At 36.1% G+C, this 19,776-nt stretch overlaps 1 protein-coding gene and 1 non-coding gene across 2 annotated transcripts in view; both read right to left on the bottom strand.

Moving 5' to 3' along the window:
- The window catches only part of LOC122526434, a 101,093-nt gene that overhangs the window by 14,933 nt on the left and 66,384 nt on the right, over positions 1-19,776 (bottom strand). Inside the window, exons 2-7 of the mRNA XM_043649834.1 lie at positions 16,484-16,705; positions 14,240-14,365; positions 10,867-10,875; positions 9,210-9,482; positions 8,364-8,720; positions 6,145-6,381 (exon numbers count right to left, since the gene is read on the bottom strand). Of these exons, the coding sequence (XP_043505769.1) occupies positions 6,145-6,381; positions 8,364-8,720; positions 9,210-9,482; positions 10,867-10,875; positions 14,240-14,365; positions 16,484-16,685 (1,204 nt within the window). The 5' untranslated portion in view covers positions 16,686-16,705. The remainder of the gene's footprint in view (positions 1-6,144; positions 6,382-8,363; positions 8,721-9,209; positions 9,483-10,866; positions 10,876-14,239; positions 14,366-16,483; positions 16,706-19,776) is intronic.
- Positions 15,544-15,616, bottom strand: Trnaf-gaa. The gene has a single exon. It is a non-coding gene; the product is annotated as a tRNA-Phe (tRNA).

The raw sequence follows: 19,776 nt of genomic DNA, 5'->3' as shown, positions 1-19,776 counted from the left end.
ATTAACTTTGCTTTTCAAATCTATTACCATAATCGAATATTCTCGATTAACGATATTTGACGAAATTATCCAAAAAGAAAAAAAAAAGAGGGGAAAAAACGAGAATTATATTTATCGATTTTACCAAAGTTTCAAATTTAATCGTATTATTATAATAATTCATTTTTTTTTTTTCATTCGGTGACTTCCTAAAAAAAAACCTTTTGACGGGGTAGATAAAATCAAAGGACAAATTTAATCAAAATAAGAAGAAATTTTTTAATTCAACCATAAACGAGTGTATCTAAAAAATATTTTCTCTCTGTTTTTCTCGTGCATTCGCACAAGCACAGAGCACAAGCACACTTTACTTTGATTAAATTCGCAATAAGGGGGTGTTCGTAGGCTGGCTAGCTGATAGGCCAAAGTTTTCACGTACATTGTCGCGGTTCGTCGACTAAGATACACGTATTATATACATCGTGGGTGTAGTTGTGAACGAAAGGGATAGACTCGTAGGGTCGAGACTCTTTCGAGCCACGCCTTGTGTTTGCGTCGCCATGCGTGCCACGCACCTCCTACTTAACCTTTTGCTGCTGCTACTACAGCCACGATTATATTTCTACGCTACGAAAAATGCTCAATTACTTTAATTGATATATATATATATATATAATAAAAATAAAATTTTGTTTATATATATATATATATGATTGTGTAATGTAAAAATTGTACGTGTAAACGTCGAAGTTTTCTTTTCAGGAAAACCGCGTTGTTATTTGTTTTTCTTTTCAGCTTAATTTTGAACACCCTGCATATATATACCAGATTGCTACTACAGCCACGATTATATTTCTACGCTACGAAAAATGCTCAATTACTATAATCGATATATATATATAATTGTGTAATGTAAAAATTGTACATGTAAACGTCGAAGTTTTTTTTTCAGGAAAACCGCGTTGTTATTTGTTTTTCTTTTCAGCTTAATTTTGAACACCCTGCATATATACCAGATAATATATATTTGTTCTATTTTATTCTTCTTTTACATTTTTATTACTATGATTTTGATTATTATTAATGATAACAATAGAATTGTGTTACAATATTGGTTTCGACTTTTGGAGCAGTGATGATGAGAGCCGAAAAAAAATATTTCAACTGCAATTGATTTAACGGTTCTGACTCGTATCGGTTTCGGTCCTTTCAAACCGATTTTATATCGGTTCCGTATTGGTTCTTTAACATTAAAACGGTCCTGTATCAGTTACGGTTCGGCTTAATACAGAACCGAAAAATAACAATTATAAAACCGATTTTAAACTGACGTGTGTGTATATATACATAGAAAATAAAACCAATAACAGTTCGAACATTTCCTAAAAGTTTGAAACAGTAATTATCAACACAAAGTTTCGTTCGACAGTATCGTAAAACGAAAAATAATCAAACAAATTAATAATATAAAAAATACAAAAAGAAAAACAAAACATTTGATTATTCGTAAGATCGAAAGTATAATAATACATCGATGAACTAAAGTGAGATGGGGTGGGGTGAGGGTTATGAGAATGTCGACTCCATTTTTGCTTCTTCTTTTTCTTCTTTTTTTCTTCATGGTAAAAGCAACGTACATAAGCTTTGATCGTCGAGACTGGCGTATTTCGGTGGCTCGATTAATTTCTTTTCGTGACAGAGTAGGGGAAGGAAAAGCCACGGATCGGGGGTTGAATGTTGGCGTGCTCGACCAATGGGAGGGCAACTTCGAGGGGAGTCTTTTCTCGAGTGTAATACGACATCGCATCGAAAGTGTGTGAAGGAGAATAAGAACAAGAAGAAGCTTGAAACGTAGCAGCGCTACGTACACTATTACAAGAATTTGTATGCACGTGTATACGCGTATTGCATATAGAAAAGTGTGTATATGTGTGTGTATACACACATAGAAAAACGTCTAACGTCGTGGATAAAGGGGTTACACGCGTATTGTACGTACTTACTTTAAGCAAGGAGAGAAGGGACTCGAGAAGAGAAATCGTTGGTTAACATCTTAGAACTCTCTTAGGAGCCTTTGTTTCGTCTATCGAGACAAGCGCTCGGATGGAAGCACGCGAGTGCCTTTCTAAGAAGAAAAGAGAACGAGAGATTTCCTTTCAAAAACACCTATCTCGGAAATTGTTAATTCAAACGTAATTAAACATGTAAATTCTAGAATTTGTTGAACGTTTAACGAAAGTAATTATCCAGACGATCAAATGAAATTGTATTTCTTGATTAAATCTCTAAGAATAAGAAAAAGAATTCGAGTATTCTTTCGCAAAGGTATTTCATTATTTCATTATTTCATTATTATGTTAATTATTATTATTATTATTATTATATTATGTGTTGGTAAAATATGTGCAAGCTAAGAACGAAGAAATTATATTTTATTATAAAGCATTTAGTGTTTGTTGTTTCCGTAAGAATTAAGGGGAATGGTTTTAACTTAATTATCTTTAGTATCATTGATCGCAAATTAAGTTTGGATAAATAAAAAAGAAAAGAAGAAAAAAAAAGATAGATTTCATAATTAATGGAATATCTTACAATTAGTTGTGGATATCGTATCAAAGTAAAATGAAAGCAATTTGAATCTTTGCCCGCAATTACTCGGTTGCGTTTGCTCATCTGCAGGAATACGATGATGAAACAGAGGAGAAACGCATCGAACTGAATTCTCGTGGTTCCTCTAACGTTCCAAGGACGCATCCGTCCATGCTTCAAGCGTGACGATGCATCAAGGAAGGATGGTTGGTTGGTTGGTTGGTTGGTTGGTTGGTTGGTTGGATGGATGGATGGATGGACGAATGTCATCGAGCTGGAGGTCGAGACGAATCGAGAGAAAATCGATTTTCGAAGAAAGGAGATGGGTGAAGAAACTCGATTACGTTTCCTTCTACTCATCCTTTTTCAACCATCTACTTTTACAGTCCTTTGGCAGATGTGATATTACGTCGCATACTTTTATGAAAGAAAGAAAACGATAGAAAAACTTTGTGTGTTCCGTGTACGCGTGAATGATTTTGAAAAGGAAAAAGGGTTATTATAGGGAGAAAATTAACTTTTTTAATAATAATTCGAATTTTTAATTTTAGTAATAGCAAAGAGAGATACTTTTCTTTTTTTTTATTTATTTATTTATTTATTTTATTCACGATTAAATACGGAAAATGAAATAGCATTTACCTTTGCGATCCATTAGGATTTATTTTGCAATTAGAAAATGTAGTGAAAAATTGTGAAAAAAGAAAAGATTAGATGATGGATAATTTGATATGGATTCTGATTAATAAAAGAGACGTAAGGAGAAAGAATAAAGAAAATTTTGTAGAATATTGAATAAAATAAAATATAAAGAATATTTGGTGAAAAGAAAGCTCTCGTCGATTGTTCTTCCCGTCTATCTATTTTTCGTAGGACGTTAACGTCACCATCATAATTTTCATTCGCACAACGTATTCCTATCCCCGTAAAATAACTTACTAATGCACCATGCATACGGTGCATCCGATAGGAGAGTAAACCAAGCGACTAATTGTAAGCCAAGCGTATAAGTTATTCCGGGCGTTTCTTTTTTAAATGACAGATCCGCAATCCCTCGGGAAAACGTCCGGCGTGGTAAACACACCGAAGAGAGAAAGAGAGAGAGAGAGAGAGAGAACAGTTTCCGGGGAACAAATGCATAACGAATAGGACACATCCTACTCCACGGTGTCGCTTGTCTCTTTCCTCAACCACGAATTCTCTACAATTATCTTGCATTTTCCTCCATTTCGCTATTTAACTTACAACGCACTGCTTAACGCGTTTATCACACCTTGTCAACGTCTTTCCTCAGGATCAAAATATCCTACCGATTAACTCATAATCGCGAATTCTCGTTTAAAAGGATATCTTCTTTTCTTTCTTTGTTTTTTTTTTTTTTAATTAAAAAAATTTCCTAATTCGTCTCACAGTATTTTAAAATCATCGGTGAAAAATATTTTCCATACACAATTCGACGTTCGTATTTTTGGGGGATCCGTTAAATTTGATCGTAACGATCGGAGATTAATTGTTTTTTTTCTGGAACATTTAGAACGAGCTTTTACACGAACGGTGATGATTCGCGCGCGCGATTTGAACGATAAACGAGAAGGAATAAATGCATGGATATTGGGATATTGGCCAATTAGTACTTTCTACGTTGCAGGATTCGTGGAAAGGATTATGGCCAATCGGATGGTCCTAGGTATAAAGGCACGGTTTAAGTCCTCGCGATATTCACCGATAAGCAGTATCAATGGGATTTTGCTCTCTCTCTCTCTCTCTCTTTATCTCTCTCCCTCTTTTCGATTACTGTATCGTCTGAGAGAAAGAAAGAGACTTTTTTCCCTCTTGCAGCCGGATAGTTACGGAACTGTGATTTTTGCATTAATTGCATATCGATGAAAATCGTGCCTCTCTATAGTAAGCTCCAATTCTTCGACTACCTGACCTCTCTTTTCCATTCGATCCCCCAGCAAAGAACTCACCCCATTAAAATCTATATAATAAAAAGGCCGGACGATGGAAATGAATTTTGTATTGGACCGTACGAGATAATCAATATTTCACGAATACCTCTTCTACTCATACAAAGCCACGCGCACCAAATGTAATAACCGGAGCTCTCGATATTCCAAACCAAATTTATCAAGGAAGGAACACACACTCGAATTTCTTTACAAATTTCTTTCCAATCGAAATATTATCTATTTCGATTCGGACATTACTTTTTTTTCTCCCCAATTTTTATAAAATACGAAAATTTCATTTTATATATTATGTACTTATATATATTTTTTGTTATTCGCTATGATAGCATGATATTTCGTAACACTCGGATACAGAAAGAACGTAGTTTACTAACATAACGCGAGTGCCGTCGTTAAAGTAAGTTTTCAAGCACAGATCGTACATAAGATAATTCCCGGTTCTACCCTGCGGAACTCTTTTTACGCGTTTAACGACCGAGAAAAGCTGATTTTCAAGGGAAACTTTTTGTTTCCCCTCCCCCCACCCATCCCATCACCGAAAGAACGTTGAAAAACCACTTCTCAGTAGCGCAATTCGAGAAAAATTTGTCGAATATTTTTCCTTGATAATATGGTAATTATTTCATAACTTTGACAGGGAATTTTTTTTGTTTTTCCTCCATGGAAGTATCAACGAAAGGTACGTCGTTGATGCGAGACAAAAGCTTCTAGGTATCTGCGTGGAAGCCAACAAAATTTCTCTCATTCGATCGATTTTGTCGTTAACGACATCGGGTGAAACGAAGAAAAAAAAAAAGAAAAAAAAAAAAGAGAGAAAATAAAAAAGGAAAATAAGGGAAAGAAAAAAGAAGGGGAAAAAAATGAAGGATCAAAGCGGTAAAATGGTAATGGCAATTAATCGTTCACGTAAATGTTTTAAAAATAATCGAAATTCATTAATTCATTCTTTCACTCGGTTCAAAGGTTCAATAACGAGCCGGTGAATGCATTCGCGCCTGTCTGACGCATACACGAAAACAAACCGTATATGACGAAATTAACTTTCGAATGGTAATTAAAAAAAAATTCGCAAATAACAAACCGGCGATAATGAACAACCTCGTAATCGCGACCGTTAATTGAAGTCAGATGTTTTAATAAAATCGATATAAAATATATGACGTTTGTCTGGTACATACAAAAAGAAAAGTAAAAACCAAAAAAAATATTTCAAATATCCTCTAACGATTTTATTATTTTCATCGTTACGATTATCAGATCTAATAATTAATATCTTTTAAAAGAATCTTCAAGAATACATATATTATTTTGATCAGGATTGCATGTACAGAAATAATCATACGTGGGCGAGTTGAAAAGTTTTCAGTCCAACGTAGAAACAATTTCCTTTTCAAGCAACACCCTCTCCCCCACCCACCCCCGTCCTATGAAACAACCAATTGCAAACCGAACGTTAAAAAAAATATCACATCCTTATCGATGAACTTTCATTAAAATTGTTACCTAACATAATTAGTAAGAAATTCGTAGTTCGTACGATTAACTCTGTATATTCATTTCTGAAAATGAAATAAAAAGAAAAATGGAATGCTGGTAAGCTCACCATTTTCCGATTTCGGGGGAACCGGCTCGATCTTAACGGAGGTAGTGGTTGCGTGAAGAGAGGTTGAAACCTCGGCAACCTGACAAGGTACAGAGGCCAAGGGTTCTCTCTTCACTAGGTTGTTATTATTATTCGTATTAGAATTAACGCCATTATTCGCATCCTGTCCATTCCAGGACGATGCGACGGGCAACGTCCTGCTGCAGCCAGCATCCGAATGGACCACTTTCGTTTTACCTATAAAATTAATCACATTATCGCCACTTAACACATTATTAATCTATATCGATTGAAATATCATTAACGAAGAAGTATTATCGATAAAACGAAAACTATCGATACATCTTTTTATTAAACCTAAGCCCCTCGTTTGAGTATGAAAAATAATCGGCCGTATTCATACGAGTAATAGGATTAATAATTTTACTTTCAAAATTTCTTCAATAATTTTGAATGCTTCATTTTTAATATTAACAGTACCAGCAAAAAAGTGTTTGCGAGAGAGAGAAGTTGAATAATACGAATATAACTCAATTCAGTTTCCACTTTTAGATTATAGGATATTAATCGATTTGCCGTAGGAACGACTCGCGTAATAATCAAATCAATGTTTCTTCCTGAACAAGAACTATATCCAATGATTAAAGCATAGTTTTTTTTCAACGGAGAACTTATTTCACCGATTCGATCTTAACTCTTTACCTGTCAATGTGGAGTAGAAAATAAAAAAAGAGGAAAAAAAAGAAAAGAAAAGGAAAGGAAAGGAAAAGAAGAGGAAGAAAAAGGTAGAGAAAAGAAAAAATTTCAGGACCTCTTCCACAAAAGTCTCTTTGCCGAGTTTCTACGAAGGTAAGGACTGGTTTTCGTGGGAAGTATCGACGTCACTTGGTGGCCAAGGAATGATTCATGGAAACGAAGCGTAAAACTGGCGTCGGAGACACCAAGGAGAAACGCGTAGAAAGAGAGAAAGAGAAAGAGAGAAAAAAGAGAGAGAGAGAGGGGGGGAGGGAGAGACGAGTCGTTTCTCGCATAGTAAATATAGAAGCGAGAGAATCTTGCGTAAGACTTGCTATCTCTTTCTGTTCCACTACTTCATATATCTATCTCTATCTGTCTCTCTCTCTTATACACATACACCGAGTTCCTTTCTTTTTTATTTTTCTTTTTCCGCGCCTCGTCTCTTTTTCTCCCCTCTTCTACTCTTTCGTTTCCCTTTTTATTTATTTTTTCCTCTCTCTCTCTCATTCTTTCTTCTTTCCTTCGTTCCTTTCTTTCTTTCTCCATCTCCGTCTCCTCCGTCCGTATTTCTTCTTCTCGTAGTAGTATTATAGTTGACGTGGACTTAGAGTAGAAGACTCCCGGAGGGAGTTGGTTTCAAGGTCGTCAATTGCATCAACAACGATGGCTAACTCCCAGCCCGTAGAAGTCTCGTCTTCCTGCTCCTCTCTTCTTAGCGTAACAGGTTCGTCGATAACGCCTTCGGGCCATCGACTAATACGTACGTATGTTGGTACACATGTGTGTTTCTACGTGTTCCAATTGAAAATTTCGATTGAAATCTAACGAGTTATTTGTACGTGATAACAGACAATCGTAACATTCAGTCTCCTCGCTAATATTTGCTTTTCGCGTAAATCTAACTACGTTTGTATATGGTGTGTGTGTGTGTGTGCATGTGCACGTGTATGTGTCTCGTTCAGAAAAATAAGAAAATTCGATGCGATCGAAGTCAACGATTCTCGCAAATGCATACAACACAACGCGTAATTCTTTTTCTATGCGTTGAGTTTGGAATGACGTCAGTGGTGGTTTAGGATGTGTCAGTAACTATTTCCAGGTGAAATAACTTTTTGTTCGTCTATAGTAACTCTCTGTGATTAAACGATTTCCGACTAAACGTTTAAATAGAAAATTGCTGATCAATTTTAGTGCGGTTTCTTTATTTCATCGCGTATAAAGAAGGAAGACAGTTTATTGCCAGTATAAATGTTATCTATCTTTATCGTTTTCTTTTCTTTTCTTTTCTTTTCTTTTATTTTATTTTTTGAGCAACGTTACTAAGATGCCTATGTCTTAACATGATGGACATAATTGTAGAACAATTGGATCGTGATAACTTTGTACAAACTACATTAGTACTCGAGACGTATCTATCAAATGAAGTATGGAAGGGAAGTAAAGAAAGAAAGAAAGAAAGAAAGAAAGGAAGGTTTACGTACCGTTGCTGTTCCTGCAAACGCAGGGCTGCCTCGTCGACTTGTTCTCCAGTTTCACCGGTTGACCTTGACTCGAGAGGAAGGCTTCTCGTTTCTTCGCGGTAGTCTGGACAACCTGGTTGCCACCCTGGACGACCATCGTGGTACTCGTCGAACTCGTTGGACATGAAGAACCGTTCACTGCGACGGAACAACCGGTGCCCGTCGAGCCTGTCGGTGACTGATACTCCTGGAGCAACACTCCTGTCGTCGGCACGACATTACCCGTCGAATTTGGGGAAAAACTATTGATCGTCAATGTCGGCGCGTTACCGGTCACCAGGGAGAGTTGGGGCGAAAAAGTGTTCTGATGTAAACCTTCTTTCGCGGAGAATGAAAGAAGACAAATCGAAAGAAATACGATTTAATCTTCTCGACTAAATCTCATATATACTTTTTATCAACTTATAACTATAAATGATTATCGCTAGATTCAATTATTTATACATAGGATAGATCATAATGATCATAATTGTATCAGTAATGCAACCCCTTTGCACTATGAGGTCATCACTGACGCGACACAACAGTATTTTTCCCTACAATTCTCGTGAGTCATCTCTCTGTGACACGACACAAATTACAAATAGAAGATTTATAGTTTATAATTATATTTGAAAAGTATCAATTTATATTATTAAAAAATTCGAATTGCGATGACTCTCTCAATCGACAAATAAATTCTAACGATTGGAATTAAGAGAAAAATATTATTTATATATCTATCCGTCTTATAATATTGATTAGAATTTAAACCATACCCTTGTGAAAGATGTTACCTACTTGCGATCAATAATGTCGTTTGCTCACCATGGTGCAGATGATGAAGTCCAGCGAGATTGAGGGTGTGCTGCGTGTGCTGAGTGTGCTGCGCATGATGAAGACTGCCGACATTAACGCCGACACCCTGAAGGCTCAACGCCTGTTGGGCGGGAGGCCCCAAACTCGCCAAATTCTTGGCGAGTAGTTCGAGCTGAGTCACGGGGACAGGGCTGTAGGGTGATCCTGGGGGTGGCGTGGGAGCACCCCAGGTGTACCCACCAACGCCAACTCCGACAGCGGCAGAGAACACGCTCTCTGAAACTGAAGAATTTCTCTATTTAATCGATCTTTCGAGTATACACCTTGAATTCCTTATTTTATTTATGTCGTCGATTTCTCTCCATTGTGTCAGAGTAAAACGTCACTAACGATGATTTTCTTTATCTTTCTTATTAAAAATTTCCATTATTAGTCATGTGTTTGTTAACGTTAAAACGATCCATAAATGATTTGAGTATTGTGTTAACTAAAATTACGAAATATCAATTTTGTTTGGCTACAGTTTGGAAAAAGTCAATGGTTAATAACGCGTTAAATAAAAATGTTCACGCGCGTTTGTTGTATTATTCTTTGAATTTTCTCGCGACTACCGAGAGATCGAAGAAGGTCGAACGATAAACGATAAACCTCAAGGAAAAGTCGCGTAAAATCGTATTGCGTGCGCGCGAATGCAGTCAGAATCAACCAACCAGCAACTAGAAAGAGAATCGTATAAATATTAAATCCCGTCGTCCGCGTCGGCTTCGGCCGATGGGCGAATTGAAATTTATCGCCGTTAGTTTCTCACTGGTTTCGATAAATATGCAATAAACGGACCGCTGGATAAATAAATGGAAAGTCTATGCAAATTCATTTTAATCGTACTTCATGTCCGAGAGAGAGAGAGAGAGAGAGAGAGAAAGAGAGACAGACAGACAGAATAAAGAAAAAAACAAAATAAAAGTAAAAGAAGTTCGAGGAAAACGAAGTGCGGGGGGAACGAAAAGTGTTGTCGATTTCCGTGGACTCGCATTCGCGCTTCGCGTTATCCTATCTCGTGCGAAAGACACTTAAACTGCTATTCGATACGAACAAAATGTAACTAAACGATGATTTTTCTTTCCACCGTACATATCGGCAAAAATATACAAAGCGTCGCAAAAGACCCTTTACGGTCCCTGTTAAATTTATACATTTGTTTTCTTTTTATTTTTCTTTTTTTTTTGACAGATATTTGCAATGGCAGATTCATATCTTTAAATGAAAAACAATGAAAAAAATGGATTCCAAGTTTCCGTCAGGAAATTAGAATGATCTAACGATCGATTAGAATGAAGATCTTTATAACAAATCGAAGGTGAAACTTTATCAATATTAGTTATATAAATCGCAGTACATATTCGATCATACGTCAAAACATATCGACAGGCTTACGAATGTTATTTGACATTTTGTGATGATCGATAAGATTAGTACTTAAAGTTGTACGATAAAGTTTGGATTGAACACTTTAGAAAAACACCTCGACGACTAAATTAAACTAAACTGTATTACGCTTATATCAGCAGACGACCAATAGAAACGTCAATTTCAAATCTGATCCACTCGATATCTGTCAAAAGCATTATCTTTTTATTTAACAACTATTTTCCATTCTCTAACCCACCTGTTCGTTCTGCGGCCAACATTCGACGCAGCGTGAAAAAAGAAAAAAAAAGGAAAAACAAGGATGAATTTGAAAATTAGTCATAGGTGCGTAAAAGCGTGTGGAGTTCGATCGAACAACTCGATGGAGAACTCGGTCATTCGACGAATATTCGTTCGGACGATTAATAGAGAAATACACGTACGTATATCTATATATATACACGCACGCGCATATATATATATAGACATATAGTTATTCATTAAAATCGATTTTGTGTCCGTGTAACGCCAAAATCATTTCGGTAAGCATTCGAGCGTGTAAATCGTGAAAGAAAAGCCGAGGAAATTTCTCACGGCAAGCTCAAATTCTCTAAACTAATATTAATAATTATAATATTAACAACAATACATGACTTATCAAACAACTAAGTCCTCGGTCTGTAACTTTGTACCTTTTGACAGATAGAAAAGAATTCTTCTAAGAAAAATGTGAGTTGCACATTTATGCAGTTGCATCAATACACTCTCTTACTTATTAACTAATACTAACAATTTATCTACATTTAGTTGAGGATATAATTGAAATCTCGTTCAAGTAGATTCGATTTTATACAAAGAGAGTAAAAGAGTTTGAGTAAAACAGGGGAAAAAATTTCCTCGACTTTCTCGTGGGTGGATAAATCGATTTTCTCTCTCTCTCTCTCTTTCTCTCTTAAAAAAAAAAAAATAAAGAAAAATAGCGTCTTCTTCTTTTTCTTGTTATTCCGGTGATGGTTGTGGTGGTGGTGCTTTTGTTTCTCTCTTTCCTACCTCAACGCAAATCCTCTTTTTCAGCGTCAGTACCTCGAACGTGGTCCTCGCGAGCGGTGCGGCGTTTAGGATTACACCTTGGACAATAAGGTCGTTAAGAGGGAGAGAGGAAACGAGAGGAAACGAGAGGTAAACGGGGCATATACCTGAACACGAGGCAACCGAGAACAGGAGAGAAGACGGGACACTCAAATTAATGCAAGCCGAGAAAAAATTCTATTTGACCGAAAGCATTTTCTCTCTCTCTCTCTCTCTCTTTATTTTTCTATCTATCTCTTTCTTACTCTCGCATACACAACACGCGGGGAAGACCGACCCCCGTCCCCTAGTTCACCGCTTTAATTGCATAATTGCGCCTTTGTGCCCTTTGCTCGCGACTGGGCCCACGTGAAAGGACAGATCGGAGAGGAATGGGGGAGGAAAAAAAAAGAAGAAGAAGAAAAAAAGAAAAAAGTAGCCAAGAAGGTACGGGGGTGCGCGCCTATTTGTGTATGTGATTGTAGTAGGGTCTTCAAAAGTCGTTCTTTAATTTTTTAGTTCTTATTTTGTATAATTGTCAAAATTAAACAAAACAACAAAAAATGGAATATAATTTTCTTCTACCGTATTTTGTGGAGTTTGTTTCGAATGGAGAAGCATATTACAAATTCTGATCGTTCAATTTGTAAGATCTCGAGAATGTAGGAATGTTGGTTGAATGAAATTTCGAGAAGAAAAGTACGCGAAAATCTTGATGCACAATTTTCCTTTGAAATGTTCATTCTTAATGACTTTAGTATTTCGATCTCGGCCATTACCACCCGCCTAACGTTTTAGAAACGCCTACATAAAACCTAAAAATCCCGAAATATCCAGACGAACTGACCTCCTCTAGAATAACTTGGCCTTTCGACGCTCTTAAATGATGATGCGAGAGTGGGCTCCGTACGTTTGAAATAACTTGCATAAAATGGACGGTAGTAATAATAACGTTTCGTTAAAATGATCTCCGTATTTACACAATGGGTGCGTGGATGTGGATAAATAAAAAAAAAACATTAGAGAAAAAAACAAAGAAAAAACTACAAAAATAGCAAAGAAACAGAGAAGAAGAAGAAGAAAAATGAAGGAGGTAGAAATTCACGTTGAAATTGTATACCTCCGCTAGATGTATTATTTATGATTTAAATCGATTAAGCGAGAAGGAGAAGTATTATTTCCTAATCGATATCTCGATCTTTTGCAAAGAGAAATTCTAAGAAGTTTTTTATTTTTTCCTTTTCCGTTCGACAAAATACTCCTTTCGTTTCTTACGATAGTAACTTCTTACGATATCTTAATGTTAAATCACCACGAGAGATTCCTTATTGTTGGCACAATTTCGCGAGTTGGAAAGAGTTACTTACAGCACGACGGCAATGTACAAATATTTCCAATTTTTTCGAAAGCAGCTGCAGCAGGTGGCGCACAAAACGTAATATACAATCGATGTCGCGAAGTGCGTATTATTTCATTTAGATTACATCTCAGCGATGCCAATTATAAACGATCGCGTGTTTACCCATACGCACGTGCTTCCAAAGTACCGAATTCAAATTACCTGGACATGTACATATATTCGGACATGTACAAGGTGTCCTGTAACTGGTGTTACAACCGAACGTAAACTAACTTTACATGAAAAACTAACTATGTCGAAAATGTGTAATCAAATTTATTCACACGAGGTTTTGTTTTTTCTTTTTTTTCTTGAGAAAAATATGTTGGAAAATATTTGTCAAGCTTTAACGTTACAATATTTCCATACGAAAAACCGAAATTAATTCTATATTCTTATCGTCTCGATCGTATCGTGATCGTTATTATACGAAAATAATCGAAATCATCTGCGTATCAAACATTGTAGTCGTGGTAAATCGATGAAAATTTTTTTACCTCCTTTTCTTTTTTTTCTTTTTTTTTTTCAAAACGATCTGTCGATGCAAACAGGTTTATAAGTACATAGAGGTGTACAACGAATAAGTATTTTAATTCGTAATAAAAAAAAGAAATAAAAAGTCTAATGTGAAAAATCATATTCATTTGAGAGAACAAAATAGCAATGGTCAAGGTAAAATAGGAATAGAATAAAATAAAACAAAATAGAACTGAATTAAAAGCAGAAAGAAAGAAAGAAAAAGAGAAAGAGAAAGAGAGAGAGAGAGAGTGGGATAAGACCCGATCCTAGGTATAAAAGTTAATGGACGATGCTATTTCGTCCGGTGATTTGCAAGACGTATGCACTTGAAAGAGAGAAACGTTCGCAGTCTGTCACAGATTTTCCGGGAACGAATAAATCTAATCTGAACGACGGGAGAAGCGTGGAGGCGAAGTATAGAATGAGAAATGGAGACAAGCGAACATTTGTGTTGGGAGGGTGGGGTGGGGGAGGGGGGAGTGGGTGAGTTGGGAATGGAAAGAGTAAGAGATAGATGTAGACAAAGACAGAGAGATTGAAAGAAAGATAAAAAAAGAGAGAGAAAGTCGACGTTGTCGACGAGTTGTTTAAGAGATGATGAGACGAGAACGAGACTAAAAGAAGGTGAAAGTTTTTATAAACTTACCCTTATGCGTTGTTGCGTGATAAGCGCGCGCGGGGGTGGGTGGCCCTGGGGTGGCGGGAGTGGCCGCGACGTAACTACCTCCGCCACCCCCGGGAAATAACGAGTATAACCCGTAACGGCTCACACCTGAAACATTAATAAAAATAATAGTAATAATAATAATAATAATAATAATAATAATAATAATAGTCGTCTACATCGTCGTCGTCTGCGTCATCAGTTTTACATCGTACAAACAATCGTCTAACCAACCGAAAACATTTCGCAAATATACGATACACGTGTTATTCATATTTCATTGACGAATCAACTTCTTCTTACATTTTTCATATTGCCAAGAGAATGGTTGTAATTTATTAAACATGCATTTCCGTTCACGAACAAGATTATAAAACGAAAGTTGAGAATTATTGAAAGAATTGTAGTTCGATATAATTTGAATACGTTGATCTTCTATAACGCAAGTTTTATCAAGTAAAAAAAATTTAGATATTTTCAATTAGAGATTCTAAGCTTCTTTTGATTAAAGAACAAGCAACGCGAGTTTGAAATATCTTTCTTTCAGTTTGAACAATCCTTTCCTTTCGCTTGTAACTTTGAATTTATTAATCTGTTTATACCAAACACGGAAACCTTGTTTGCGCATGCTCTTTGTAAAGCGTTGCAATATCCGGTGTATATTTAATCCTAATCACGTGTATACGGTGAATAACAATGCAATGATTTGACGTATGTAGGCCCCATTGTAGAAATATTTCATGTTTAAGATCGGAACGACTTTAAAAGAAAGTACCGATGATATTGCTGGTTTAATGAAATGTATTACGATTGCCTCAAGTTACAGTAGAGACTTTTACATTTACACTTGCGTCAGGTAGGTATCGCGTGAGGCACGCGATTATAACGCATGATGCATCGTAATATAAATGTGCACAACGAGATTTTAATGCGGTTCCGCGAATGAGACATATATTCGCATAAACTCGTTTACATCTTCTCCTTCCTCGCAAGATTCGATCGATTTCAGATATACGCGCAGGTAATTACGACAGTCGGTAAAATAAGAAAATTGAACGGAATTGATTTTACGATTTATATTATATCATCATTGCTAAAGTTATAAAATAAATCATCGAATAAATTTCGTCCATTTCTTGACTCGGTTTAGCTGTCACGATTATCGACACGTATAAATTATTTATAAAATAATTTAAAAATTTATAAAATAATATTATTCGTGAAGTATAATGGTTGGATATTGTAAAATAGAAGAAAAAAAAAAAAAAAAAAAAAAAAAAACCATTTGCCGAAACCCGGGATTGAACCGGGGACATTTAGATCTTCAGTCTAACGCTCTCCCAACTGAGCTATTTCGGCTACGAGATATACGCGTTTAGATAACTTTCATACAACGCAGTAAAACTTTATTAATACTTTTATAATTAAGAAACTTTTGCTACGTTTATAAACGTGTTTGATATTAGATAAATAAATTAAAAAAAAAACGCGATTTTATCGATATTACATATTAATTAAAACTATATTATACAATAAAATTTTCAACTTAGAAAACGTTACTTTCCAATACTAATATCGAAGTTTGTATTTCGTACCTTGTAAATAAATTTTCTAATCTCGCATTTCACAATTTAATTTTCCAATTGTACGAGTGTTTTGTAATTAGAACGAATTCCATGATATTTTGAAAAGGTGAGGGTATCGGAAAACACGAAAAAAAGAAAAAAGACAGAGATTGTTGCAATGAAGACAACAATGTAATGCTCAATTAATGTAAATTGAATTTTTAAATGAGGGAAATTCCCGCGTTTTATCATGTACCGTGTTGTAGAAAAAAAATCGGGTTACACGAAAACGGTTGCCGCAATATCCTTAGCGCGTTGTAAGAATTCGCATTGTAAAAACTCGTGGTATATGGGAGTCTAGTGTGTACTTTAACTGCCAGTAGATTTAATATTTACTTTTTAATTGAATAATTCATTTACCAAAAGAACTAATATTTTCTGTAATAACAGTAAATAATTAAAGTATAACGATATGCGTTTTATTCGATTATAAAATAATATGAAACCCAAACATATATTTTTCAGTAATAAAAACAAAAAGTATTGAATTTCAATTAACTTGCAACGTCATTCGCGTGCAAAGTACCTTGACGAGTAAGCTCAGCATCCCTAATTAAAAGATTAAACGATATCGAATATAAAATATAAGTATTTGATGTACCTTGATTGTGTGCCGGTGCAGGGGTAGCAGCCAAGGGTGGTATTCCTTGAGATTGTTGATTTGGAACTTGATTGGGCTGCGCTGGTGCGAGAGGCCATAGGGTTGCTGTCCCGGCAGGGCCGGACGACTGCTGGGCCCTACCACTCGCGTCACCAACGGGACGATCGCCCGTCCCGCCTTGGGCCACGGGAGGGACCAACATCGAACCACCCCCTCCCGAGGCTATACGAAACAAATAACAAAAAATACAAGCCTATTAATGATTGCAATAACAATTGATCAAACGATCTATCTATTCTTACGCTCTAATAAATAATTACCAACGTAATAATTAAATAACGCGAAGAAAATTCGGAAGAAATCAACTTTTCCCGTTTGATTTCGTAGTAGACTCGTAAAAATAAAAAAAAAGCGAGCAAGGGTCAAAGGTCAGATCGAGAAGGGATTATATTAGTCGTACCTGGGGGAACTACTACGATTGCTAACGACAAGGGTGAAAGTTACTAGGAGAAGAAGAGCTGAAGTGAGGAAGGAGAGAGAGAGTGAGATGGGACGAGAGATAAATAGGCGGATAGACCATATGCGATACGTAGATAGGAGGAGTAAGATGAAACGAGAAGGAAATAGTGATTCTAGAAAGAGAAGAGTATAGAAACTTTGTATATGTGTTATATGTATGTATGTGTAGAGAGAGAGAATAGGAGGCTTTCAATGAGGCGAAGAGAGCACGAACGCTCCATTTGGTGGTACACAGGGGGTTGGGCGAATGTTCGACGAGGTGAGGAGGGGTAGCAACAGGTCGGAAGGCATAATGTAGTCTCTTATATATACACATAGACGTCACGACGTCACGATGTTCGACTCGCTCTTCCTCCAACGACCTCGAGCGATCCTACCTATCCGCGAGCTACAACCTTCCTGTACCTTCTCTCATTCTCTCTCTTTCTCTTTCTCTTTCTCTTTCTCTTTCTCTTTCTCTTTCCCTTTCCCTTTCTCTCCCTCTATCTCTCGCTAAATACGTATGTACTACAACTTTGATACTCTGTCTTTACACGGTTACGACTAACGCTCAATCTTCTCTCTCTCTTAAACTGTATTTCTATCTCTCTCACTCTATCTTTTTCTCTGTCTCTCTCTCTCTTTCTCTTTCGGCAATGTCACACATAAATTCTGACAATTTCCTCGTGAAAACTTTATAACTAACAAACCACCTCGTTATCAAATATAAGCTAAATATATTTCCTAGTTTTATAAAGTATTATTTCATTATACAGCGTTTGATAAATAGATCTAATTTTACGGCGGTCGTAGAAAACTGCGTGTATAATAAATTTTTGTCTTTTTCTTTTTCTTTTATGCGATATATAATATAAGAAATTTAATGAAAGTTAATCTCTAGGCTGTTATATTGTAAATCTTTGAAAATTATTTTGGAACAATAATTAAAGTTTAATGAGTAATTTTCAGTTTCCGTTGTAACAACAATCATTCGAATCGATTATACGAAAAATAAGATCAAACCATTTCGATGGTTTACGATCGAAATGATCGCGTGCAATGGTTCCGTATAACTTCGTGCATCCTGTGCGTGTATGCGTGGCTCGTAGTTTCGTATAATCGTATATAATACGTAAGTATATATATATATGCATATATATATATACATATAATATATAAGCCTAAGGTGATGCTGTTGTCTTAAGTACATGGCGTAACAGCCGCCAATAAGCTGTCAATCGACGAGTAGGCAGACATTTGTCAGAAATCGTGTATGTGTAATACCTACGAGAAACGAACCGAATAAATTATAATAATTAGATATTCTGCGATCTTGAACCGGGTTCTCTTTTTTTCACGGCTTTTTGCTTAATTCTACGTACAAAGTATAAGTTCACGAATGTATAATTACAAGACCCACCTATATATACGCTACCTTTAAGTTATGTAAAATATATACACACGCACATATTCACATCTACGATACAAATACGTGTATAGTATTAAACAGTATGAGTGGGAGTCAATAATTATTATTATCTAAAATCACTGTATAACACAGTGATTTAAATCACAAAAAGTCTCTTCTCTGATACTTTTCTTACGATAAAAATGAGGACTATTACAAATATATCATCCTATTCCCTTCCCCCCCTCTCTCTCTCTATCTCTCTCTCTCACACACTTTCGTATTATTCGTTGAAAATACGAAATATTAAAATTCCCCGCAAGTTTTGGGCCGCGAGTAATCGCATCATTTGCGACGTAGGAATTTTTCCCTTGGGTATTTAGGATACAACCTCCGCGCGTATCCTCGTGCCCTACTATTTTCGGAGATATTGAAATATTTATACGCGACCCAGAGAGAAACACGTTCCTACGAAAAAGTGTCAGCCCATCGGTGAATTCGATTTTAAATAAAGATTTTATTAACGCGAAATATCAAACCAAAAGATGCTCTCGACTAAAATTCATCTATTCGAGTGAACTCATTTATGTATGGGAAAGGGGGGGGGATAGAAAGCGAGAGAAAACTATTTTCGTTTTTTAAAGGATAATATTTTTATATATATAATCGTACCTTAAATAATAAATTAACATTATTTTATGTCCGATCTTGATTGCGACCGATCGTTTGTAATTCTTCTCACGACAGTGAACGAAAAGAGATATAAGAAACAGGAAGAAAAAGGGAGGGAGGGAGAGAGAGAAGGAGAGAGACAGAGGTAAGAAAAGTTGGAGGCGTCGAGTTTTTAGGGACACCTGTTCACCATTTTCCAAGCTTAAAAAGAGGCCAGGCCACATCGTCAAGTAGTCACGCTTCGTAGGGCCCCTCTCGCATCCTACCGACCTGAAAACCTGTTCCTACTATCCCTTCACCCCTCTCTCTCTTTCTCTCCCTCTGTGTCCCTTGTCCAAGTACGGCTATCCTGCCACCGGCAAAAGCAATGGAAATTAAAAATTAGGACCTCGTTCGTACCTTGCTCTCTATTCCGTTATACATTCCAAAATTAGCCAGGATCCAAACTTGATTGTAAAATATCGAAATAGTAATAATAATATTCAACGAAATATCATTTACGTTATATAACAATTATGTATTATATTATTATTAGGTATTATTATTACTATTAATCATGGTGAATTAGAATCTATTTCAAATGCAACTGACGTTACGTAATAAATTGATAAACGTAACTACGATCGGTATGCAATCCTTGGCATAATGAAAAGAAGAATATTTGAATAAATTATTGCGCTCGCGCGAGAATTAGAAAATTTTACATTCGAAAAGT

This window comes from Polistes fuscatus, unplaced genomic scaffold, assembly GCF_010416935.1.
Source record: "Polistes fuscatus isolate 324 unplaced genomic scaffold, CU_Pfus_HIC Scaffold11, whole genome shotgun sequence".
In the NCBI taxonomy this organism is placed as follows: Eukaryota; Metazoa; Arthropoda; class Insecta; order Hymenoptera; family Vespidae; genus Polistes; species Polistes fuscatus.
This window is presented reverse-complemented; position numbering and strand designations above follow the sequence as displayed.